The sequence below is a fragment of the Lacerta agilis genome, chromosome 4, assembly GCF_009819535.1.
Source record: "Lacerta agilis isolate rLacAgi1 chromosome 4, rLacAgi1.pri, whole genome shotgun sequence".
NCBI classification, from domain to species: Eukaryota; Metazoa; Chordata; class Lepidosauria; order Squamata; family Lacertidae; genus Lacerta; species Lacerta agilis.
Window position 1 is genome coordinate 4,066,944 of NC_046315.1, and position 26,076 is coordinate 4,093,019.

The following is a 26,076-nucleotide window of genomic DNA, read 5'->3' on the forward strand; positions in this document are numbered from 1 at the left end:
CCAAGCGTGAGTCTAATGGCCAAGAAAGCTGTTTCTGCAAGTGCTGTACAGAGAAGTGGGGGGCAGGTGGGGCTCATCCACCTGGAAGGGAGCCCATCTAGGAGAAGGAAAACTCTGGTCCTAAATGTCTTCTGCCTTGAGGAACATCTCCGGGAGAACAAAGGGCTCAGGAGTAAACCCCACACAGATCTGGAAAGGAGTCCCAAAGACGGTTGGGTGGGGTCTTTTATACTCCTCTTCCCAGCAACTCTGGTAGCCAGGAAAAGGTAAAGGGACCCCTGACCAGTAGGTCCAGTCACAGACGGCTATGGGGTTGCGGCGCTCATCTCGCTTTAACTGGCCGAGGGAGCCGGCGTACAGCTTCTGGGTCATGTGGCCAGCAGGAATAAGCCGCTTCTGGCGAACCAGAGCAGCGCACGGAAACGCCGTTTACCTTCCCGCCGGAGCGGTACCTATTTATCTACTTGCACTTTGACGTGCTTTCGAACTGCTAGGTGGGCAGGACCAATGTTGTGTCCTATGAATCACGAAGGGGGGGGGGGAGGAATCACCTGCTTTGATTTCAGAATTAAGGAGCGAGATTGATACCTTTCATCTCTCTCTCCTTCTCTCTCTCTCTCTCATCTCCCCCCAGGCTCTTCTGCAAGTAGCCAAGAATCTCTTCACGCACCTCGGTAGGTACCCTCATTCATAGCTGCCCCCAGTGGCATTGAGTAGCCTTGGGACTCAGCCCCCATCTGTAAAATGGGAATAATGGCAACGACAACGAGAAACAATGGGGAAGCTTCGCAATGAAATCCCGAAGGGCCTGAGATCAACCTTCCGAAAAGGCCTCAGTGTGCCACCGCAGTCAGGATATTCAACGAGGAACATTTTCGATAGACCATGTCAGGCAATCGCTTATCTGTTAACCTCAGCAGGTGACCTTGAGTCATCCACCGTTCCTACCTCACAGGGTTGTCGGGAGGGTAAAATGGGGGAATCTTGCATGCTGCCTTGAGCTTCTTGGAGGAACAGGTGGAGTCTAAATGTGATAATATTAAATAAATTGAAAGGAAAGGGGGCTGCAGGCAATAGGAACAGGAATGGGAATAATTTTATTGGCCAAGTACCAACATACTTGGAATTTTGCTTCGGCTACATTGCAATATAAACGTACCTTACACAACACTATTCCACTCACGATACAATAACACAGCAAAGGAAACCCACCCATAAATGGCCTCCCCTTCCGCTTCCTATTGCTTTAGCTCTATTGCAGCCCAGTTCTTTTTCGACAATCATCTTCAATATGTTTCCAGCTTTTCGTATTCCAACTTGCTCTTAATTTCTACAACCCTCCTGGAGTCCCGGCGGGGATAGAATTAAAATTCGCTGTAACCAGTAATAAGAATAATCCTCCCCAAGCGGCTCGGCGGCCTTTGAGTCTCCTAACCGTCTGCTTCTCTGACCCTTCGCAGATGACGTCTCGGTGCTGCTGCAAGAGATCATCACCGAAGCCCGGAATCTCAGCAACGCCGAAATGTGAGTCTCCCTCCACCTGCTCTGGTGGAACGTGAAGCCAGGGGGCTGGCATTCCTGAAAGAAAGCCCCCGCCCTGAGACACCAGACCCTCTGGCCAAGGGATTGGGTCCCAGGCGGGTCTTTTCATGGGTCGGTATATTTAGAACAGACACACACCCACACACACCCCAGAAAATTGCCTCCAACATGGTGTGGGAACAGCAGGACACACCCGCATATCATTTCTGAATTTAGCTGTGTGCTACCGTTCAGCGGATTTGTAACTGGCTGGCTGACCGAACCCAAAGGGTTCTCATCAATGGCTCCTCTTCATCCTGGAGAGAAGTGACTAGTGGGGTGCCACAGGGTTCTGTCTTGGGCCCAGTCTTATTCAACATCTTCATCAATGACTTGGATGATGGGCTTGATTGAGGGCATCCTGATCAAGTTTGCAGATGACACCAAATTGGGAGGGGTGGCTAATACCCCAGAGGACAGGATCACACTTCAAAATGACCTTAACAGATTAGAGAACTGGGCCAAAGCAAACAAGATAAATTTTAACAGGGAGAAATGTAAAGTACTACACTTGGGCAAAAAAAATGAAAGGCACAAATACAGGATGGGTGACACCTGGCTTGAGAGCAGTACATGTGAAAAGGATCTAGGAGTCTTGGTAGACCATAAACTTGACATGAGTCAACAGTGTGATGCAGCAGCTAAAAAAGCCAATGCAATTCTGGGCTGCATCAATAGGAGTATAGCGTCTAGATCAAGGGAAGTAATAGTACCACTATATTCCGCTCTGGTCAGACCTCACCTAGAATACTGTGTCCAGTTCTGGGCACCACAGTTCAAGAAGGATACTGACAAGCTGGAACGTGTCCAGAGGAGGGCAACCAAAATGGCCAAAGGCCTGGAAACGATGCCTTATGAAGAACGGCTTAGGGGAGCTGGGTATGTTTAGCCTGGAGAAGAGAAGGTTAAGGGGTGATATGATAGCCATGTTCAAATATATAAAAGGATGTCATATAGAGGAGGGTGAAAGGTTGTTTTCTGCTGCTCCAGAGAAGCGGACACGGGGCAATGGATTCAAACTACAAGAAAGAAGATTCCACCAAAACATTAGGAAGAACTTCCTGACAGTGAGAGCTGTTGGACAGTGGAATTTGCTGCCAAGGAGTGTGGTGGAGTCTCCTTCTTTGGAGGTCTTTAAGCGGAGGCTTGGCAGCCATCTGTCAGAAATGCTTTGATGGTGTTTCCTGCTTGGCAGGGGGTTGGACTGGATGGCCCTTGGGGTCTCTTCCAATTCTAGGATTCTATGGACTTACTTTGGATTTCCAATGCTTCACTCTGGCAAGGAGTTTATTTGCTCTCCCTGTTTTGTTTTGCTTTTTAAAAAAACTAACTTTGAATTTGGGGGTTGTTTTGGAGAAATGAACTAGGGCAGGGGTGGCCAACTCCCAAGAGACTGCGATCTACTTACAGAGTTAAAAACTGGCAGTGATCCAACCCCTTTTGGGGGGTTCGGGTCAAAGTTATTGAGCATTTTTTAGGAAGGAGGAAAGCCCCATTTTTACGGGTTCAGGTAAAAGTTGCTGTGCTTCTTTAGGATAGAAAGCCCTTTTGGGGGGGTTCAGGTCAAAGTTGTTGAGCTTTTTATAGGGGAACAAAAGTTGTTGAGGGGAGCCAGTGATCTACCAGAGATGTCCAGTGATCTACCAGTAGGTCACGATCTACCTGTTGGACGTGCCTGAACTAGGGGAAGCCTTAGTGCACCAATGTTCCCCTATCCGTTGGTTTCTGCGTCCTTTTCCAACTTTCACCTGACGCAGAAGCTGCTTCTGGAAACCAAGTGGAATATACCACAAGTTTGGGGCTTGTTTCTGTGCTATTTGCTTCCGGCAAAAAAAAATCCATTTCCAAATAACGTGGAAATGAGGGCTTAACCTGCACCAGGCAGCACAACCACCTCTTGCACCCGGGTAACTTGAGCTATTTCAGCCATACGCAGCTGAAGTCAGGGTGGTTGAAACTGTGCAAGTTAAATCCAAGCAAGACAGGGAGGTTAAAAGCTCTTTTTGCTCCGGTTCTACTTACAATAATAATAATTGTATTAGTTATACCCTGCCCATCTGGCTGGGTTGCTCCAGCCACACTCGGGGTTACAGGGCGTTTGAAGAGCTTAAAAGCTCTCCACCTCGCTTGGGACACTGCTGTCAAGTATCCCGTTTTCCCCAGGATTCTCCCTTATTTCAAGCAGTTTCCCGCTGCTCTCCCTTATTTTTTATTTCCCTTAAATTTCCCGTTTTTAATGGAAGCAGCTCCTCCCCTGCTGGCCAGGGACTGGGTGGGAAGCCCTCGCCTACTTGGAGAGAAAAGCCTCAGCCCTCAAAGCAAGTGGGAGCCGTTTCCCGTGCTTACAGGGGGGTGTATTCCTCCCCCTGCATCGGCCCCTATCCGTTGCCGCCGAGCCCCTCAGCCGGCCAGTAGGGTTAGCTGGCGGGCGGAGCCTGGCTGCCTTTGAGCAGCTGCTGCTTCCTGTCCTGTTTTGATGGGATCAGACAAGAAGACGATGGGGCTCCATCGCGCAGAGCACATGGCTGCCCTCCTCTTTGCTGGCTGCCCTCCTCTTTGCTCCGCTCCGAGCCCGAGCCCGCTTGGAGTTTACATTGCTGCTCCGCCCACTTTTGCTTCTGGCTCCGCCCACCACTGACATGTGACTGTCCCCAGGATAGGTGAGACTGCTGATCCCTTATTTTCAAATCCGAAACTTGACAGCTATGGCTTGGGAGGCCTGGCTTGCTCACAGCACCGACTCTGGGATGCTCGTGAGAGATCCCACAGGACAAATCTGAATTCCCACAAGCTCTCGCACGAGATCCCTAGCCTCCCAAAGCTGGGATACTGAGCAGCAGGCTTGCTCTCCAAGCAAGGCAGATGGCCAGTGCCGGATTTACGTGTAAGCTAAACAAGCTATCTTAGGGCCCCACTCTCTTGGGCCCCCCCCAAAAAAAAATTTCACTATTAATATACTTCTTCTTAATTGTATTTGAGTTCAACAATTACTTTGATGGAATACATATTTTGTTGTGTGCAATTGGCTTTAGATACTTATTAGGTCCATAAATTAGTTAAGTTTAAAAATAGTTAAAGCTATGGTTTTCCCAGTAGTGATGTACGGAAGTGAGAGCTGGAGCATAAAGAAGGCTGATCGCCGAAGAATTGATGCTTCTGAATTATGGTGCTGGAGGAGACTCTTGAGAGTCCCATGGACTGCAAGAAGATCAAACCTATCCATTCTGAAGGAAATCAGCCCTGAGTGCTCACTAGAAGGACAGATCCTGAAGTTGAGGCTCCAGTACTTTGGCCACCTCATGAGAAGAGAAGACTCCCTGGAAAAGACCCTGATGTTGGGAAAGATGGAGGGCACAAGGAGAAGGGGACGACAGAGGATGAGATGGTTGGACAGTGTTCTCAAAGCGACCAACATGAGTTTGGCCAAACTGCGAGAGGCAGTGGAGGATAGGCGTGCCTGGCGTGCTCTGGTCCATGGGGTCACAAAGAGTCGGACACGACTGAACGACTGAACAACAACAAAGAATATCAACCAGCCTTAAAAAACCAAAAAGTACAAAAATCACAAATACAAATTAGCCAATAGCACTTGGGAACATTTTTAAAACAACCCCACCCCAAATAAACGACACCAAGTTAAAACCCCATCCCCATCCAAACCATAATTTTAGCACATGGGGGGGGGGGCTGACCCACGCCCTCATTCCATCCCTAAAGTGCCGCCCCCAAAGGGACGAGTCCCTCGGGTGTCTCTGCTATGGTGGCAATTATCTCCTCCTTTATCAGATATTTTGTCTTCTCGTGATGATTCTGGGACCTCACAGTTTCTCACACCACCGCCACTTTAACCCGTGGGCAGGCCCAGAGGTTGCGTTCCCCCTCGCTCGTCCCAGTGAATGGTCAGGATCCTGGCAACGGTGGTTTATCGAGCCCGTATCTCACCTCGGCTTGTTCTTTTGCAGATGCTCTGTATTCCTGCTGGACAGAAGCAGCCACGAATTGGTGGCCAAGGTTTTTGACGGGGGCGTGGTGGATGATGAGGTAAGGGCCACCGGGAGTGCCGGATTTACGTGTAAGCTAAACAAGCTACAGTGGTACCACGGGTTACGTACTCAATTGGCTCCGGGTCGCTGTACGTAACCCAAAAAACCGAAAAAAATCGCTTCTGCACATGTGCAGACCGCAAAAACACTTCTGCGCACGCGCAAATTGCGCACTCTTCGGGTTGCGCTTCTGGGTTAATGGAGTTCGTAACCCGAAAAGTACGTAACCCGAAAAACCGGAAAAAACGCTTTTGCGCACGCGCAAATTGCGCACTCTTCGGGTTGCGCTTCTGGGTTAATGGAGTTCGTAACCCGAAAAGTACGTAACCCGAAAAACCGGAAAAAACGCTTTTGCGCATGCGCAAATTGCACACTCTTCGGGTTGCGCTTCTGGGTTAATGGAGTTCGTATCCCGAAAAGTACGTAACCCGAAAAACCGAAAAAATCGCTTTTGCGCATACACAAATTGCACACTCTTCGGGTTGCGCTTCTGGGTTAATGGAGTTCGTAACCCGAAAAGTACGTAACCCGAAAAACCGGAAAAAACGCTTTTGCGCATGCGCAAATTGCACACTCTTCAGGTTGCGCTTCTGGGTTAATGGAGTTCGTATCCCGAAAAGTACGTAACCCGAAAAACCGGAAAAAACGCTTTTGCGCATGCGCAAATTGCACACTCTTCAGGTTGCGCTTCTGGGTTAATGGAGTTCGTATCCCGAAAAGTACGTAACCCGAAAAACCGAAAAAATCGCTTTTGCGCATGCGCAAATTGCGCACTCTTCGGGTTTCGCTTCTGGGTTAATGGAGTTCGTAACCCGAAAAGTGCGTAACCCGAAAAACCGAAAAAATCGCTTTTGCGCATGCGCAAATTGCACACTCTTCGGGTTGCGCTTCTGGGTTAATGGAGTTCGTAACCCGAAAAGTACACAACCCGAAGTGTACGTAACCCAGGGTACGACTGTATAGCTTAGGGCCCCACACTCTTGGCAACCCCCCCCCCCCAAAAAAAAATTAAAGGGAAACAAAACTAGATGTACATTTCCAAAATATAAGATAAAAAAAACAAATAAAATAAAACCTACATACAGCCGCAGTGTTTTGTGTTGTGTAGGCTGCTATGGTGTAAGCAATGGGCCCGGCCTGCTGGCCTGCTCCCTAAAATATCACTGGTTTGCTCCTTTCTATATATAGGGTGCCTACATTCTGCATGGACCGGTTGATTGGGACTGGTTTTTAGAGACTAGATTATGAGTCTCTGTAAATTGTGTTTCTAAAGGAACTTTTGTTATTGCCAAATGTTTGCATTATTAAGATTGTTACGAATAAAAAAATCATGTTAAGTTAGAGCTTAATAATGATTTCACTATTAATATACTTCTTCTGAATTGCATTTCAGTTCAACGATTACTTTGATAAAATACATATTTTGTTATGTGCAAACGGCTTGGGATACCTATTAGGTCCATAAATTACCGTATACCGTATAGTATCTGAAGAAGTGTGCATGCACACGAAAGCTCATACCAAGAACAAACTTAGTTGGTCTCTAAGGTGCTGCTGGAAGGAATTTTTTTATTTTTTATTTTGTTTTGACTATGGCAGACCAACACGACTACCTACCTGTAATTGGACATATAGCATATATTCAACACAAAAAACAGCGACTGTTTGTCGTTGACAAAGGACAGCTGGACATATAAAGGGCCCCATTACCTTCAGTAGCTCAGGGCCTCATCAAACCTGAATCCGGCCCTGGTCACTGGAAGGAAGGGGGAGCTACAGTGAGAGTGGGAAGCAGCTGTGGCTAGAGATGGGAAGACCTGACGGGGAGGGAGTGGAGAAATGGGGGTCATTTCTCTCCACTTTCCCCCATTATTTTTTCCAGTTTTTAAGGGACCGATTGACCTGGGGAAAACAGGAAAAACTTCTCTGATTTTTATTCTATCAATTTGTTTGATTTCCTTCAACAAAAGGAAGACAACCCCCCCCCCCTTCTCCTCCAAGCAGTTTGTGCTTCCATCCCTTCCTCTGCCTCCTGTTGAGGCAGAATGTCTGTTGGCTTCGACCCGGAGACCGAATATCGCTGAGCGCTTGGCTTTCCTCCCTCTCAGTCCTCAAGGATGCCCTTCCAGAAACGAGGCTGGTTGGTGGCGGGTAGTTCCACACACACACACACACACACACACACACACATACGAGACTGTGGAGTAACCCGCTTTCCTTCTGCTGTGCCCTCCTTTCTTGGACGCAGAGCCACGAATTCCGGATTCCGGCGGATCAGGGCATCGCGGGCCACGTGGCGACCACGGGGAAGATCCTCAACATCAAGGACGCCTATTCGCACCCGCTTTTCTACCGTGGGGTGGACGACAGCACCGGCTTCCGCACCCGGAACATCCTCTGCTTCCCCATCAAGGACGAGAACCAGGGTGAGTGTGCGGGAGAAGCTCAGCGCCAGGTGTGCGCCATGCCCCGCGCGGGTGAGATGTTTGAGGAGCCCCTCGTGCCCCGTCTTCTGTGCTCCCCCAAGTGGGAGAAGGATCTACGTCCCTTCCCCTTTCACCTCCACCCATAGCTGTCAAGTCTCCCCTTTTTTGCTGGAAACTCCCTTATTCCAAGCCGTTTCCCGCTGCTATCCCTTATTGTTGCTATCCCTTAAATTTCCCTTATTTCCGGGAAGGAGAGTTGGAGTCTGGGGACTCCTTGGGTCCCTGCCTTTCTCAGCCCTGCCTGCCTGCCTGCCTACCTCACAGGACTGTTGTGGGGATTAAATGAGGACTAGGACCATGGAGCTCCTTGGAGAAAAAGGTGGAATATAAATACCTAATAACAGACAGACAGACAGACAGATATATAAAGAAGATAAAATAGACGAATGTTTCTGGGCAACAGGTGCTCCGATTCAGCATTGCTGCCCCTAACTGGAGGCAGAGCAAAGCCAACCTGGCCAGAAGCCATCAGTGGTCCTCTCCTCCTTCATGAATCTGCCTAATCCTTTTCCAAAGCCATCCAAGTTGGTGGCCGTCGCTGCTCCCTGTGGCAGGGAGTTCCAGAGGTTAACCGTGTGCTGCGTGAATAAGTGCTTTCTTTTCTCTGCCCTGGTTTCTCTTTCCTGGGGGGTCTTTCCTGGTGTAAATTAATTTGTAGCCTGGGGGGGGGGATTACTGTGCCGTGGACTGTGTCCCCGAGAACCGTAGACGGGTGAGGGTGCTGATCCCTTATTTTCAAATCCGAAACTTGACAGCTATGCCTCCACCTGGGCTCACTGACTTACTCGAGAGTAACTGACAGCTCCCTTGCCTCTTGACGTGCCAAGAAGGAGACACATCAACGGAGCACCCTTTGGAAGGGAGAAAGAAAGGGAAACATAAGGAGAGCTTGCTGGATCAGGCCAACAAGATGCCGATTATGGGAAACCCGCAAGCAGGATTCGAATGCAAGAGCCCTCTCCCCTCCTGCTCTTTTCCAGCAACTGGCATTCAGAAACATTGCTTCCTCCAGCTTTGGAGGCAGAACGGAGACATCCTGGGTAGTAGCCACTGACAGGCCTCTCCTCCTCCTTGAATTTATCTAATCCTCTTTGAGAGCCACCCATCCAGTGGGAGAGAGTTCCATAGTCTAAGTATGCACTACAATTGAGGGAATGTTCAGGGAGGCAGGAGCGGATATATTGTTTATTAATACCCTTCCTAATTTGCGCTAGCAAGTTCTATAACTCAGCAGAATTTTACATCCCCCTTTTAAACGCACAGCAGATAGCTGGTTGCAGGCTTGTGTAAGCCTTTCACTATTAAGTTCCTTTTAAAAAAAATAAAATTTATTGGTATTTCCACACAAAACAAATAAAAAAAACATACCACATACAAAAAACAAACACATCCCAAAATACAAATAACAATAAAACTAATACATACCTAACACCCCACCACACACAGGAACATACCTATATTATTATTATAATCTTACTTCAAATCTTGCTAAGGGGACTTCCTCACGTTCTCTCTTCTGCGTTCAATTCTAATTTACTTTAGTAACTTTGTAACTATTTTAACACTCATTCACCATTATTCTTACTCTTAATCAACTAACATATTATCTTATATCTAACAACTTAAACGTAACCATAATATCTAATATAAAAACACAATCTTAACTTCTTATGTACTATTTTAACCTAACATTGTATAGCTATCACCTATTATATTCACTGATTTCACTTCAAATGTCCAGCTTTTCACGTTGTTTCAGATATTCTTTAAATTTCTTCCAATCTTCTTGCACCTTCTCCTCCCTCTGGTCTCGGAGTTTCGCGGTCAGTTCTGCGAGTTCCATATAATCAATTAACTTCATCTGCCATTCTTCTACTGTCGGGAGCTCTTCACCTTTCCAGTTTTTAGCAATCAAAATCCTAACAGCTGTTGTGGCATACATAAAGAACACTCTGTCTTTTCTGGGTATCTCATGGTTAGTCATGCCCAACAGGAAGGCCTCTGGTTTCTTATTAAATTCACTATTAAGTTCCTGGTAAGTTCCCTTATATCCCTCTTAAAAGAATAAACACGCCACAATCTTGTTTAAAGTATATAGAAGAAGTTTACTCACATCGTCAGTTCACAGTTGGATCCCTGAAGGCAGACTTAGTTACAAAGTATATACATGTGGAATCTATTCCCATACGGGGGCAATCCCAGTGTCCTCTGCTGGAAGCCAACAGAGCATCTCTAGCTAAAAAGATGCTCCAACGGCGGAGGAAGTCAAAGAGAGGAAAGAGGAAAAGAGTAAGAGTGCTGCCTGCCTCGTGCTTTTGTTAAATGGACAGGTAAAGTCACGCCCACCTCTAGTCACATGCAAAGGAAGTACAGCTGAAACTCGAAAAATTAGAATATCCTGGAAAAGTCCATTTATGTAAGCAATTGTTTTCATTAGCTACTGGAGTTTAATATATGAGATAGACTCATGACATGCAAAGCGAGATATGTCAGGCCTTTGTTTGTTATAATTGTGATGATTATGGCGTACAGATGATGAGAACAACAAAGTTGAGATTGTTAATTTGGGGTTCTCATCAGCTGTACGCCATAATCATCACAATTATAACAAATAAAGGCTTGACATATCTCGATTTGCATGTCATGAGTATCTCATATACAGTGGTACGAAATTTTCGACTTCCGAATGAGTTCCGGAAGGGAAAAAAATGGCCACCGCTTCCGAATTTTTCGACTTACGAAGGGAAACCGGCGGCGCGATATCTCAGCTTGCGAGTTTTTAAATGCGGTTTTTTCGACTTACTGAATTTCCCCCCGAAGGGAGATAGCGCCTTTCGACCTACGAAGATTTCGACCTGCGAGGGCGCGTTCGGAATGCATTATCTTCGTAAGTCGAGATACCGCTGTATTAGTTTCACCTTTTCAGTTGAATTACTGAAAGAAATGAACCTTTTCCACGATATTCTAATTTTTCGAGTTTCACCTGTGCGTCCCAGGCCAGGAGGAAACAGGAAGTTTTCGACTGGCTGGACCAAACATCCCCTTGCGTGTCCACTCTAGGAAAACAAGGGATGTTGTACTTGACTGCTCTCTATGTATCACATCCCACAGCAATCGGGTGCGCTCCTTCTCTTGCCCACCCAACGCAAGAACTCACCTGATCAGGTTTGCAGATGACACCAAATTGGGAAGGGTGGCTAATACCCCAGAGGACAGGATCACACTTCAAAATGACCTTAACAGATTAGAGAACTGGGCCAAAGCAAACAAGATGAATTTTAACAAGGAGAAATGTAAAGTACTACACTTGGGCAAAAAAAAAATGAAAGGCACAAATACAGGATGGGTGACACCTGGCTTGAGAGCAGTACATGTGAAAAGGATCTAGGGGTCTTGGTAGACCACAAACTTGACATGAGTCAACAGTGTGATGCAGCAGCTAAAAAAGCCAATGCAATTCTGGGCTGCATCAAGAGGAGTATAGCATGTAGATCAAGGGAAGTAATAGTACCACTGTATTCCGCTCTGGTCAGACCTCACCTGGAATACTGTGTCCAGTTCTGGCCACCACAGTTCAAGAAGGATACTGACAAGCTGGAAGGTGTCCAGAGGAGGGCAACCAAAATGGTCAAAGGCCTGGAAACGATGTCTTATGAGGAACGGCTTAGGGAGCTGGGTATGTTTAGCCTGGAGAAGAGAAGGTTAAGGGGGGATAGGATAGCCATGTTCAAATATATCAAAGGATGTCATGTAGAGGAGGGAGAAAGGTTGTTTTCTGCTGCTCCAGAGAAGCGGACACAGGGCAATGGATTCAAACTACAAGAAAGAAGATTCCACCTAAACATTAGAAAGAACTTCCTGACAGTGAGAGCTGTTCGGCAGTGGAATTTGCTGCCAAGGAGTGTGGTGGAGTCTCCTTCTTTGGAGGTCTTTAAGCGGAGGATTGACAGCCATCTGTCAGGAATGCTTTGATGGTGTTTCCTGTTTGGCAGGGGGTTGGACTGGATGGCCCTTGGGGTCTCTTCCAACTCTAGGATTCTAGGATTCTATGATTCACCTGTTGTCTTCTTCTTCGCTTCTTCCAGAGGTCATTGGAGTGGCTGAGCTGGTGAACAAAATCAACGGGCCCCTTGGTTCAGCAAGTTTGACGAGGATTCTGGCCCACCGCCTTCTCCATCTATTGCGGCATCAGCATTGCCCACGTGAGCAGGATTCTTTGGGTCCCCCTGGCTCTTTCTCCAGTAGAGCTGAACACCTCCCTTGCGCAATGGACCAGCTTTCTCCAACCTGGTGCTCTTTCGGAAGACTTGGGTGCAGCTCCTGCGGCTGTGCCGGCTGGGAGGGCACCGGGTTGGGGAAGACTGCAATGGACCACTTTCTTTCCAGGGGAGAGGGTGCAAAGCAGCCTCTGATCCATTAACACAGGGGTGCGTTTCCATCCTATAAAAAGGTCTTTCAAGCTTTTACTTGCAGAGCTTTCTTCAAAAACAAAATGAAAGCTTCCGAGATACATCAAAAACATGCGTGCAATGGATGGGGGCACCGCTGGAAGCTTTCATGGGTGCTTTGGTGCCCTTGGGCACTGGTTGGCGACCCCTGCATTAACATATTCCCCACCCCTTGTTTCCTTCACTCCAGTCTCTGCTCTACAAGAAGGTCCACGAAGCCCAGTACCGAAGCCACCTGGCAACGAAATGATGATGTACCACCTGAAGGTAAGGCCAGCTTGCCTTTGCGTCATGGAATCATAGAACTGTAGAGTGGGAAGGGACCCCGAAGGTCATCCAGTCCAACCCCCTGCAATGCAGGAATCTGCTGCCAGTCACAGTAGGAATTACTTAGGCCGATAGATCGTAATCCTGTACCTGCTGGCTGCCCTAGGTACCCGTCATCCTATTTCAGCTTATGACAGCCTTTGCTAACCTGGCACCCGGCACTGTTGAACTATGAGCCCACCGTGGCTGGGTCTGAGGGGAGTTGTGCTCCAACAACCTCCGGAGGGCACCAGGTTGGCGGAGGCTGGCATGCGTGGTAGTAAACAGGTCAAGGAACATGCTAACACGGGGTGATTTAGAATTGGCAGTCCCAGCTTGAAGCTGGGAGTGTGGCCAATTTGCAGGTTACATCTCCATGTGGAGACTCCAAGTGTCATCTAGTCTAACCCCTGCAGTCTTGATCGTCACCATTTCTCCTCCTCAAAACAGCTTGCTCAAATATAATAGTAATAATAGTAGTAGTAGTAGTAGTAGTAGTAGTAGTAATAATAATAATAATATTCTGCTCTGGTCATACCTCACCTGAATACTGTGTCCAGTTCTGGGCACCACAGTTCAAGAAAGGATACTGACAAGCTGGAACGTGTCCAGAAGAGGGCAACCAAAATGGTCAAAGGCCTGGAAACGATGCCTTATGAGGAACGGCTTAGGGGAGCTGGGTATGTTTAGCCTGGAGAAGAGAAGGTTAAGGGGGGATATGATAGCCATGTTCAAATATATAAAAGGATGTCATATAGAGGAGGGAGAAAGGTTGTTTTCTGCTGCTCCAGAGAAGCGGACACGGGGCAATGGATTCAAACTACAGAAAGAAGATTCCACCTAAACATTAGGAAGACTTCCTGACAGTACGAGCTGTTTGACAGTGGAATTTGCTGCCAAGGAGTGTGGTGGAGTCTCCTTCTTGGAGGTCTGTAAGCGGAGGCTTGACAGCCATCTGTCAGGAATGCTTTGATGGTGTTTCCTGCTTGGCAGGGGGTGGACTGGATGGCCCTTGGGGTCTCTTCCAACTCTAGGATTCTATGATTCTGATTCTATGAATAATAATAATAATAATAATAATAATAATAATAATAATAATGGAGCAGCTTTATGCAATACCTAAAGAAAAAATGCAGTATTAACACAGTATTAGCTTTGGAATAACCCCTGTTATTTGAAAACGACATAGGAATTAAAAAAAGCACACAAGATTAAACCACCAAGAAATATAAGAAGTAAAGTAAAAGAGGCCGGTGTCATAATTTTATTTATGATGATCAATTTTCTTACATATTTAATGAAGAGATTGACAGGGAAGTCGAAGAACGACATTATTTAACAATTTAGTCTTACCGTGGTAAGCGGAAGGCTAGAAAGAACAAGTTTATATTTTTTTAAAAAAACAACAACAACTTATGTAATAAAATATAATTGATTGAAAACGAGTCTGTAAGATATTAAAATATTTGGATATATGTATATATATGTATATGTATATGTATTGGTATAAGGTATTGTAATTGTATTATTGTAATTGTAATTGTATGAATGTAACTGGATGTGTATATGTGTATGTGTGAGTTATGTGTAAATGGAATTTTATAATGTATCACAATAATAAATAAATTACTAATAATAATAATTATAATAATAATTATAAGGCACAAGCTATTTTTTCCTTTTAAAAAAGATAAGCTGTGCATCGTCTTCCAGGTTTCAGATGATGAATACACCAAGCTCCTCAACGAAGGAATCGTGCCCGTTTCAGAAATTGACCCAGAGCTTTGCCAAATTCACCTACACCCCACGTTCCCTTCCGGAGGACGACACGTCTATGGTGAGCGTTGCGGGCAGAGGAGAAATTCGGATGGGTTTGCATTTTAATGAGAGGTGTTACCCTGTTTTGTACTTCCAAAACAAGGCACGGGCCAAAACACAGGGATCCTTAGAAATCGGCAGTGCTCCAGATTCCGTGAGGGAGATCTCCACCCGAACAGCATATGCCCTCTGTGATTTCTTGGGCTGACGGGAGTTGTGGTCCAAAGGTGGGGGTGATGTGGTCTAAACCCCTGAGCCTCTTGGGCTTGCCGATCAGAAGGTTGGCGGTTTCGAATCCCCGCGATGGAGTGAGGTCCCATTGCTTGGTCCCTGCTCCTGGCCACTAGCAGTTCGAAAGCACGTCAAAGTGCAAGTAGATAAATAGGTACTGCTCCGGCGGGAAGGTAAACGGCGTTTCCATGCGCTCTGGTTTCTGTCTGGTGTTCCATTGGGCCAGAAGCTGTTTACTCCTGCTGGCCACACGACCCGGAAAGGTGTCTGTGGACAAACGTCGGCTCCCTCGGCTCTGAAAGCGAGATGAGCGGCCCGCAAACCCCATAGTCGCCTTTGACTGGACTTCACCATCCAGGGGTCCTTTACCCTTTTCTCTTAGGCTGAAGGGAATTGTAGTCCAAAGGAGGGCTTTAAGTTGGGATTGGCTGCTTCTGCACACCTTCTGAATGTGCTCTCTCTCTCTCCCTTTCTCTCCCTTTTCTCTCCCTCCCCCTCTCCCTCTCTCTCCCTCTCTCTCTCCCTCTCTCTCCCTCTCCCTCCCCCTCTCTCTCCCTCTCTCCCCCTCTCCCTCTCTCTCCCTCTCCCTCCCCCTCTCTCTCCCTCTCTCTCTCCCTTTCTCTCCCTCTCTCTCCCTTCTCTCCCTCTCCCTCCCTTTCTCTCTCCCTCTCTCTCTCCCTTTCTCTCCCTCCCCCCTCTCCCCTCTCCTCCCTCTCCCTCCCTCTCTCTCCCCTCTCTCTCTCCCTTTCTCTCCCTCTCTCAACCTTTCTCTCCCTCTCCCTCCCTTTCTCTCCCCCTCTCTCTCTCCCTTTCTCTCCCTCTCTCTCCCTTTCTCTCCCTCTCTCTCCCTTTCTCTCCCTCTCCCTCCCTTTCTCTCTCCCTCTCTCTCTCCCTCCCTCCCTCTCTCCCTCTCCCCCTCTCTCTTTTTCTCCCCCTTTCTCCCCATCTCTCCCTCCCTCCCTCTCCCTCTCCCTCTCCTTCTCCCTTTCTCTCCCTCTTCCTCTTCTCTCCTCCTCCCTCCCTCCCTCCCCCTCTCCCTCCCTCCTCCCTCCCTCCCTCCTCCCTCTCTTCCTCCTCTCCCTCTCCCTCCCTCTCTCCCTCTCCCTTTCTCTCCCTCTTCCCTCTCCCTCTCCCTCTCTCCCTCCCTCCCTCTCCCTTTCTCTCCCTCTCCCTCCCTCTCTCTCCTCTCCCTTTCTCTCTCCCTCTTCCCTCTCCCTCTCCCTCTCCCTCTCCCTCTCTCCCTCCCTCTTCCTCCCTCTCCCTCCCTCCCTCCCTCTCCCTTCTCTCTCTCCCTCTCCCTCCCTCTCTCCCTCTCCCTTTCTCTCCCTCTCCCTCTCCCTCTCTCCCTCTCCCCTCTCCCCTCCCTCTCCCTCCTTTCCTCTCTCTCTCTCTCTCTCCCTCTCCCTCTCCTCCCTCCCTTTCTCTCCTCTTCCCTCTCCCTCCCTCTCCCCTCTCCCTCTCTCCTCTCCCTCTCCCTCTCTCCCTCTCCTCTCCCTCTCCTCCCTCTCCCCTCTCCCTCTCCCTCTTCCCTCTCCTCTCCCTCTCCCTCTCCCCTCTTCTCCCTCTCCCTCTCCCTTTCTCCCTCCCTCCTCTCCCTCTCCCTTTCTCCCCCTCTTCCCTCTCCTCTCCCTCTCTCCCTCTCCCTTCCCTCTCCCTCTCCCTCTCCCTCTCCCTTTCTCTCCCTCTCCCTCCCTCTCTCCCTCTCCCTTCTCTCCCTCTTCCCTCTCCCTCTCTCCCTCTCCCTTTCTCTCCCTTTCTCTCCCTCTCCCTCTCCCTTTCTCTTCTCCCTCTCCTCCCTCTCTCCTCTCCCTTCTCCTCTCTCTTCCTCTCCCCTCCCTCTCTCCCTCTCCCTTTCGCGCCTCTCCTTTCTCTCCTCTCGCTCTCCCTCCTCTCCCTCTTCCCTCCTCTCCATCCCTCTCCATCCCTCTCCCTGCCACCCCTCTCCCTCCCCCTCTCCCTCTCTCTGTCTTCTCCACAGGCCATCTGAGTATGTTGCAGGACATGAATTTCATCAGCAGCTACAAAATCAACCGCCAGACCCTTGTCAGGTAGGATGTCAAGAGGGCTGCCTCTCCCTCTCTCTCCCTCTCCCTCCCTCTCCCTCTCCCTCTCCAGGGCCCCTGGGTTGCAACCGAAAGCACCCAAACCAAATGCCCCAAACTGGCTGTGCAGACTCACTATTTGGAAAGAGCCATTTAAGAGGTGCCAAACTTTTAAAGGAACGGCGGTCTGGCAAATGGCTGGGTTTCACCCGCCGAGCTTTTTAGTGCCACATAATTTTCACTCCAAAACCTATCATCATCATCATTACAAATGTATAAAAGTATAAATTCATTATACATTTAAATCCCTCACGCTTCCTCCGAATGCCACGGGTGGCACAAAATTGGTATTTCAATGTGGCAGCACCTCCGCTTTGCAACTCCCTGTCGATTGATACCAGGCAGGGCCTTTCACTGTTGTATTTTCAGCGTTGGCTAAAAAAAAACCCTTTTTGTTTAAAGCATGCCTACCCAGACAACGTGCATCTGACATGTACCGTATTTTTCGGTCCATTAAGGCGCTCCGGACCACAAGACGCACTTGTTTTTTAAAGGGGAAAAACCAGGGAAAAATATTTTCCTGGTTTTCCTCCTCTAAAAAACCGGGAGGGGGGCGCTGGAGGGGAAGCCCCTTCTCCCTTCACAGCGGCTCATCCCCGCTTCCTTAAAGGGACATGGGGACGAGGGGAAAGGTTTCTCCCCTCCTCCCCATGTCCCTTTAAAGCAACAGGGGATAAGCCTGCTTTTGGCATCGGGGCGCAGGGTGGTGGAGAAAGCAGCAGCATCCCTGCTGTTTCCTCCACCACCCCTCTGCTGGGGCGGCGGAGGTGTTGGTGGATCGTGCCTGCAGCTCCGTGAACGGAGCTGCTGGCACGATCCACCAACATCCCCTTCGCTTCCCGCCGCCTCCCCCCATCCCCCGCCGCGTTCGGCGGGAGGTGGGGGGAGGCGGCAGAGATGTTGCTGGATCGTGCCTGCAGCTCCGCTCGCCGAAAGAAGCTTCTTTCGGTGAACGGAGGTGCTGGCATGATCCAGCAACATCGCCGCTGCCTCCCCCCACCTCCCGCCGAACGCGGCAGGGGATGAGGGGAGGCGGCGGGAGCGAAGCCTTCGCTCCATAAGGCGCACAGGGATTTCCCCTTCCTTTTTAGGAGGGAAAAGGTGCGTCTTATGGAGCGTAAAATACGGTATATTAAAATGCAACTTAATTTAACGTGAATGTTTCGAGGGTGGGGGGAGGAATAGACTAACTTTGGGTTTTTTTTAAAAAAAAGTTTGAATTTATCCTGAATTTTAATGTATATCGGATGCAAACTACTTAGTAGTTGGCTTCTTTCTATGACCAAACCGAGTGCAAAATCTATTCAATAAAAATGAAAATAGCCAGTGTCATTCTCACCAATGGGCTTCTTTTTTGGGGGGGGGGGGTGTTTCCTCACAGGTTCTGCCTGATGGTGAAAAAGGGGTACAGGGACCCCCCGTACCACAACTGGACCCATGCCTTCTCCGTCTCCCACTTCTGCTACCTGCTCTACAAAAACCTGGAGCTGGTCAATTACTTGGAGTAAGTGGACGATTCTTTGCTCTCTAAAGGAAGGGGGGGCGAGTTTATGCCAGGGATCAGCCGCAGAGCACATGCATAGCTGTCAAGTTTCGGATTTGAAAATAAGGGATCAGCACCCTTACCTGTCCTGGGGACAGTCTACGGTTCTCAGGGACACAGTCCACGCCACGGTAATCCCCCCCCAGGCTACAAATTAATTTACACAAGGAAAGAGAAATCAGGGCAGAGAAAAGAATGCACTTATTCACGCAGCACACGGTTAACTTCTGGAACTCCCTGCCACAAGGAGCAGCGATGGCCACCAACTTGGATGGCTTTAGAAAAGGATTAGGCCGATTCATGCAGGAGGAGAGGACCACTGACGGCTTCTGGCCAGGTTAGCTCTGCTCTGCCTCCAGTTAGGGGCAGCAATGCTTAATCGGAGCACCTGTTGCCAAGAAACATTCGTCTATTTTATCTTCTTCTTTATATGTCTATCTCAGTGTTTTTCAACCTTTTTTGGGCAAAGGTTGTTTCATGAAAAAAAATCACGAGGCACACCACCACTAGAAAATGTTAAAAAAATTAACTCTGTGCCTATATTGACTATATATAAAGTAATTTTTCAATTTTTCCCACGGCACACCAGGAAACATCTCACAGCACACTAGTGTGCCGCGGAACAGTGGTTGAAAAACACTGGTCTATCTGTCTGTCTGTTTGTTCAACACAAAATAAAACAAAAAATTCCTTCCAGCAGCACCTTAGAGACCAACTAAGTTTGTTCTTGGTATGAGCTTTCGTGTGCATGCACACTTCTTCAGATACCAATGTCTGTCTGTTATTAGGTATTCATATTCCACCTTTTTCTCCAAGGAGCTCCCTGGTCCTAGTCCTCATTTAATCCCCAACAACAGTCCTGTGAGGTAGACAGGAAGGCAGACAGGGCTGAGAAAGGCATGGACCCAAGGAGTCCCCGGCCTCCAACTCTCCTTCCCGGAAAATAAGGGAAATTTAAGGGATATCAACAATAAGGGATGGCAGCGGGAAACGGCTTGGAATAAGGGAGTTTCCCGCAAAAAAGGGAGACTTGACAGCTATGCACATGGAGGCAGGGACAGTGGATCGTGTCCTGGTGATGCGGAGCTTGGTGGGGTATCTTCTTCTTTGGCGATCCCTCGTTACCAAGTAAGATTGTCTTCCATGAACACGGTTTTATCAATGAGTCCGTAAGGGACTGTGGAGGCCAATTCTGGATCCACACTTCCTTCCACAGTGGGGACATTGGTTCCCGGACGGGAGTTGATCACAGTGAGGGTTTGCCAAGCGTGCCTTCCTCTTAGCACTTTTCTCCCTTGCGTCCTGAGTTCGAGTGTCTTCCAAGCCCATGACAGCTTTGGTAAAGGCTGTTCTCCAGTTGGAGCGCTCGCAGGCCAGTGTTTCCCAATTGCCGGTGTTTATATTACATTTTTAAGATTTGCCTTGAGAGAGTCTTTAAACCTATTTTGTTGACCACCAGCATTACGCTTTCCATTTTTAAGTTTGGAATAGAGTAGTTGCTTTGGAAGATGACAATCAGGCATCTGCACAACACAACCAGTCCAACAAAGTTGATGTTGAAGAATCATCGCTTCAACACTGGTGATCTTTGCTTCGTTCAGTACACTGGTATTAGGTCACCTGTCTTCCCAGGTGATGTGTACCGTATTTTTCGCTCCATAGGGCGCACCGGACCATAGGGCGCACCTCGTTTTTAGAGGAGGAAATCAGCTCAAATTTGTGCAGCTTTTTTTGCAAAGGGAAAAGCCCTGGTTTTTTGAGGATCAGCTCAAAATTTTGCCGCTTTTTTGCAAAGGGAAAAGCCCTGTTTTTTTTAGGATCAGCTCAAAGTTTTAGCTTTTTTTGCAAAGGGAAATGCCCTGTTTTTTTTTGAGGATCAGCTCAAAGTTTTGCAGCTTTTTTTGCAAAGGGAAATGCCCTTTTTTGAGGATCAGCTCAAAATTTTGCAGATTTTTTGCAAAGGGGAAAGCCCTTTTTTGAGGATCAGCTCAAATTTGTGCAGCTTTTTTGCAAAGGGAAACACCCTGGGTTTTTTTGAGGATCAGCTCAAAATTTTGCAGCTTTTTTTGCAAAGGGAAACGCCCCAGGGGTCATCTAGTCCAACCCCCCTGCAATGCAGGAATCCTTTGCCCAACATGGGGCTCGAACCCACGACCCTGAGATTAAGAATCTCAAGCTCTACCAGCTGAGCTAATGACCCACATCCTGACTCCGAATCCAATACTGACCTCTTGCTCTTTGACCCTCCCTGCTCCCATGTTCCCTCGGTACTTGCCCAGGTCCCCAACCCCTCTGCTATAAGATAATGAAATACTTTGGATCTGAGGGTGTGCTTGGTTGGCAGGGGGGCACCAGGTTGGAGAGGCTGAGCGAAGACGCCACCTCCGACCCCCCTGGGGCTGGTTTGCATATGGGATGCCTCCTCTACTGCCAAATTTGGGAGCAGCCCAGAGGCCATCCGCAGCTCATACGTGGTTTTTGCTTTTTTTCCTCTTCAACAGAGACATCGAAATCTTCGCTTTGTTCATCTCCTGCATGTGCCACGACCTGGACCACAGAGGCACAAACAACTCCTTCCAGGTGGCTTCGGTACGATTTTTTATTTATTTATTTATTCCGCATCTGTTGTTGTTGTTGTTCAGTCGTTCAGTCGTGTCCGACTCTTCGTGACCCCATGGACCAGAGCACGCCAGGCACCCCTATCCTTCACTGCCTCCCCCAGTTTGGCCAAACTCATGCCAGTCGCTTCGAGAACACTGTCCAACCATCTCATCCTCTGTCGTCTCCTTCTCCTTGTGCCCTCCATCTTTCCCAACAACAGGGTCTTTTCCAGGGAGTCTTCTCTTCTCATGAGGTGGCCAAAGTACTGTAGCCTCAACTTCAGGATCTGTCCTTCCAGTGAGCATTCAGGGCTGGTTTCTTTAAGCATGGGTAGGTTTGATCTTCTTGCAGTCCATGGGGCTCTCAAGAGTCTCCTCCAACACCATAATTCAAAAGCATCAATTCTTCGGCGATCAGCCTTCTTTATGGTCCAGCTCTCACTTCCGTACATTACTACTGGGAAAACCATAGCTTTAACTATACGGACCTTTGTCGGCAAGGTGATGTCTTTGCTTTTTAAGATGCTGTCTAGGTTTGTCATTGCTAATAATAATAATAATATAATATATAATAATTTATTATTTGTACCCCGCCCATCTGGCTGGGTCTCCCCAGCCACTCTGGGCGGCTTCCACCAAACATTAAAATACATTTAAAATATCACAGTTTAAAAACTTCCCTAAACAGGGCTGCCTTCAGGTGTTTTCTGAATGTCATGTAGTTGTTTATTCCCTTGACTTCTGATGGGAGGGCGTTCCACAGGGCGGGCGCCACTACCGAGAAGGCCCTCTGCCTGGTTCCCTTGGTTCCATCCCTGGTTCCATTGCTTTCCTCCCAAGAAGCAGGCGTCTTCTAATTTCGTGACTGCTGTCACCATCTGCAGTGATCATGGAACCCAAGAAAGTGAAATCTCTCATTCCGGATTACGGTTTATTTATGTGTCACGTTTCAGCCCAAAAGGCTCCCGAGAATAAACATGCAAATACAATATTGCAAATGCAAAATAACGCAAATGGCGTGCGATGTAACGAAGGACCCTTCCTTTCGTCTCACCACTTTCGTCCTCTCACTTATTAAAAAACTAACAGGGCTTTCTCAGGTGAAACTAAAACTCCCACTTAATCCCTTTAGCCTTTCTGTAAACCTTTCTCTTTTTAAATAAAAGAGAGTCCCTTTCCAGCACCAACTGGCAGGTACCCTTTTAAACTCTAGGCCAAATATGAGACTATCCCTTGTGTCCACAGTATGAGGAGTTCAGCCATGCGCAGTCCACCCAAGATGTGGGGCGTGATCGGCCGGCACCCCTTTCGACCGGCGATCGCGCCGTGCTGCGTTTTAAGGCTGCAGCGGGCGCGAAACAGCAGTGCAACCTTAAAACGCAGCACGGCGCGGTGCCGGTCAGAAGCGGTGCCGGTGATCGCGTCCGCCATCTTGGGTGGACTGCGGATGTCCACACATGCGCAGTCCACCCAGGAGGCTGCGCACGCGTCATGACGTCACAACGCGCGCGTGGGGGAGGGGTGCCTTTCGAGTTTGCCGCCCCGGGCGGCAGATTGGCTCCCTCCACCCCTGGTCTGCCTATTTCGCCCTCACAGTGCACTTCAAAGACACCCCCTCACAGTTCCACTCCTGAAGGAAGTTTTGTCTTTTTAATGAGTGTCCACACAAATGAGTTTCATGTACCTTTGCTGGAAAATAACACAGACGACTTTCTGACTGGCGATTTAAATTGAATTGTAAGAATTGCAGAAAGGGTAATTGGTGTTAGCTTGCCTTCAATAGCGACAATTTATGCTACCTGAGTTAGGAAGAGAGCAGAGGGAATTGTAGCAGATCCTTTACATCCACGGTCATCATCTGCTTGATTTACTTCCATTCTGGACGTCGCTACAGGACTTCATATACAAAATCGGCCAGGCACAAGAATAGTTTTTTCCCTTGTGCCATTAATTGTTAAATTCGTAGTTGTATAGCTGAAGGGGAGGTAAATTATGGGTGGGGTTTCTTTGCTTCTTTTGTATTGTGAGAGGAACAGTGTCTGTATGTTTACATTGCAATGTAGCCGAAACAAATTCCAAGTATGTTGGAAAATGTACTTGGCCAATAATAAATTATTCCTTTTTTAAAAAATTAAAAGTAATCTTTATTTGATTTCAATAATATAGAAACACACATACCAGCACATAATCAAACAGTAAAAACAATGAAATTATTCCCTCCCCCCATCCCACCCCTTTCACTCCCCCTCACTTGTACTTGATTTTATTTGTTCAGTACCTTATATTACCTTTTATAATCGTGTTATTACATCTTATATCCTTTATCCTTATTCTATATTCCCAATTCTCTCATATCCCCCTGTACGATTTACTCCATGTTATACAGAATATCAATTCCAGAATAAGATACGGTCATGTATTCTTTACTCTTTCCTATTCCTTTATTAACTCTTGTTTAGACCTACCTCTAATGTTGCTGTTATCTTAGCCATCTCTACCATCTCACACATTTTAATTCTCCATTCAGAAATTGTCGGGGACTTATCCCCTTTCCAATTCTTTGCTAGCAACAATCTTGCCGCCTGCTGTGGCATAGAGAAAACATTAATATTATTTTTGGGTATATCATTCGAAATCAAACCCAATAGATATCCCTCTGGTTTCTTTGAAAATGTGGTTTGGAATAATTTCTTTAGCTCTTCATGTATTTCACCCCAGAATTTTTTGACCACTTTACATCCCCACCATGCATGATAAAATGTACCCACTTCTTTTTTTACACTTCCAGCACAGCTTAGACTGATTTTTGTACATTTTGGATAGCTTTTCTGGCGTGATGTACCATCGGTACATCATTTTAAATATATTTTCTTTTATGATTACGCAGGCTGTGAAGTGTAAGTCTCTTTTCCATAATCTCTCCCATCTATCAAAATCGATTGCGTGTCCTATATCTTCTGCCCATCTAATCATTACCTCCTTCGTAATTTCATCCTTCAATTCCCATTCTAAGAGCAGTCTGTATAATCTCGATATGTTCTTTTTCTTGGGCTGTATTAACTCACTCTGCAGTTTGGATGTGTTGTTTTCAAATCCTGTCTTTTTATCCTGTCTGAATCTATTTACTAATTGATGATAATGTAACCAGCTATCGCAATGGTGTTTTATTCCCTCATATGATTTCAGTTGGATATCTCCCTCTTTTTCAAATGTTAATTGTTGATAGGTAGGCCAAATTGTTCCCGAATAGCTTTTCCTTAATGCTATTGCTTCCTATTCCTAGTCCTAGTCCTAAAGATGGAAATTTATTGCTTAAGATGGTAATGGTTTGCGTTAAGGTTTCTTGGCATACAAGCTTAGTTTCAGTGGTAATATCTTTGTCAACGTAGTAATAGATAAACTTACAACTACCTAACCTAAACCTACTCTCACAGACCTTTTTTTCAACCACCCCACACTCCCTCTCCCAAGCACCCTCTCCACTCACAAAACGGCTGCCCATTCTCTCTCTAACCATTCAGCCGCACAGCCCCTCATGGAATGGGGCGGGTCTCGTGTCGTCCTGGATGAAGACAGCAGCTTGGATTCCCCCACATGACGTCCCTTTATTTTCTCTTTTCAGAAATCGGTCTTGGCTGCCCTATACAGCTCAGAAGGCTCAGTGATGGAGGTAAAACTATTACAGATATTAATATTGTGCAGTTTGAAGAGGCTGGATGCATGAAAACTGACTCCTTCTTGAAAATAAAACTGTGTCGGGGGTTCCTGCCCTCTGGAGCAGCAGAAAGCGAGCTGGCTGCATCTTTTAAAACAACAGCAACAACAACAACAACAACAGCAACAATTTATTTATACCCCACCCATCTGGATGCGGGTGGCGCTGTGGGTTAAACCACAGAGCCTAGGGCTCGCCAATCAGAAGGTCGGTGGTTCGAATCCCTGCGACGGGGTGAGCTCCTCTTGCTCAGTCCCAGCTCCTGCCCACCTAGCAGTTCGAAAGCACGTCAAAGTGCAAGTAGATAAATAGGTACCACTCTGGCGGGAAGAAAAATGGCGTTTCCGTGCGCTGCTCTGGTGCACCAGAAAGCGGCCAGTCATGCTGGCCACATGACCCGGAAATTGTACGCTGGCTCCCTCGGCCAGTAACGCGAGATGAGCGCCGCAACCCCAGAGTCGTCCGTGACTGGACCTAATGGTCAGGGCTCCCTTTACCTTTACATCTGGCTGGGAATAATAATAATAATAATAATAATAATAATAATAATAATAATACCTTCATTGTCATTGTACAACCTGTGTCAAATGAAATTAAACAAGCCTCCCCCCCCCAAAAAAAAAACCCACTCAATCTCATGGCACTCTGTGTGCTTATCGAACAACACACCACCTCGCAGTTTCCCCAGCCCCTCTGGGCGGCTTCCAACAAATATTAAAATACAATAGGCCGTCAAACATTAAAAGCTTCCCTAAACAGGGCTAGCCTTCAGATGTCTTCTAAAAAGTCCGTAGTTGTTTTTCTCTTTGACATCTGATGGAGGGCGCCACCACCGAGAAGGCCCTCTGCCTGGTTCCCTGTACCTCGCTTCTCGCAGGGAGGGAACCGCCAGAAGGCCCTCGGAGCTGGACCTCGGTGTCCGGGCTGAACGATGGGGGTGGAGACACACCTTGAACAAAAATATATTCAGTAGGCACCTAAACCCCATGATGTGGGGCGCCTGTCTAATTTCAGCTGGCAACCGATTCCAGAGGGCTGGAACCGGGGGCACTAAAAGTCTGTGTTTTTCTCCCGGCACAGAGGCATCATTTGCTCAGGCCATCGCCATCTTAAACACCCACGGCTGCCACATCTTGATCATTTCTCTCGGAAGGTGAGTCAGAAGAGGTGTCAGCAGTTCCCGGGGTCTCATAGCGAAAAGCA

The 26,076-nt window shown here is 47.6% G+C and overlaps 1 protein-coding gene across 1 annotated transcript in view; it reads left to right on the forward strand.

Moving 5' to 3' along the window:
- The window catches only part of PDE2A (phosphodiesterase 2A), a 269,257-nt gene that overhangs the window by 230,773 nt on the left and 12,408 nt on the right, over window positions 1–26,076 (forward strand). Inside the window, 18 exon segments of the mRNA XM_033145916.1 lie at window positions 635–674; window positions 1,461–1,524; window positions 5,544–5,622; window positions 7,873–8,050; window positions 12,196–12,236; window positions 12,239–12,271; window positions 12,274–12,312; window positions 12,749–12,794; window positions 12,797–12,825; window positions 14,578–14,643; window positions 14,645–14,701; window position 14,824; window positions 16,892–16,961; window positions 18,397–18,519; window positions 21,060–21,147; window positions 24,781–24,828; window positions 25,956–26,007; window positions 26,010–26,026. Of these exon segments, the coding sequence (XP_033001807.1) occupies window positions 635–674; window positions 1,461–1,524; window positions 5,544–5,622; window positions 7,873–8,050; window positions 12,196–12,236; window positions 12,239–12,271; window positions 12,274–12,312; window positions 12,749–12,794; window positions 12,797–12,825; window positions 14,578–14,643; window positions 14,645–14,701; window position 14,824; window positions 16,892–16,961; window positions 18,397–18,519; window positions 21,060–21,147; window positions 24,781–24,828; window positions 25,956–26,007; window positions 26,010–26,026 (1,071 nt within the window).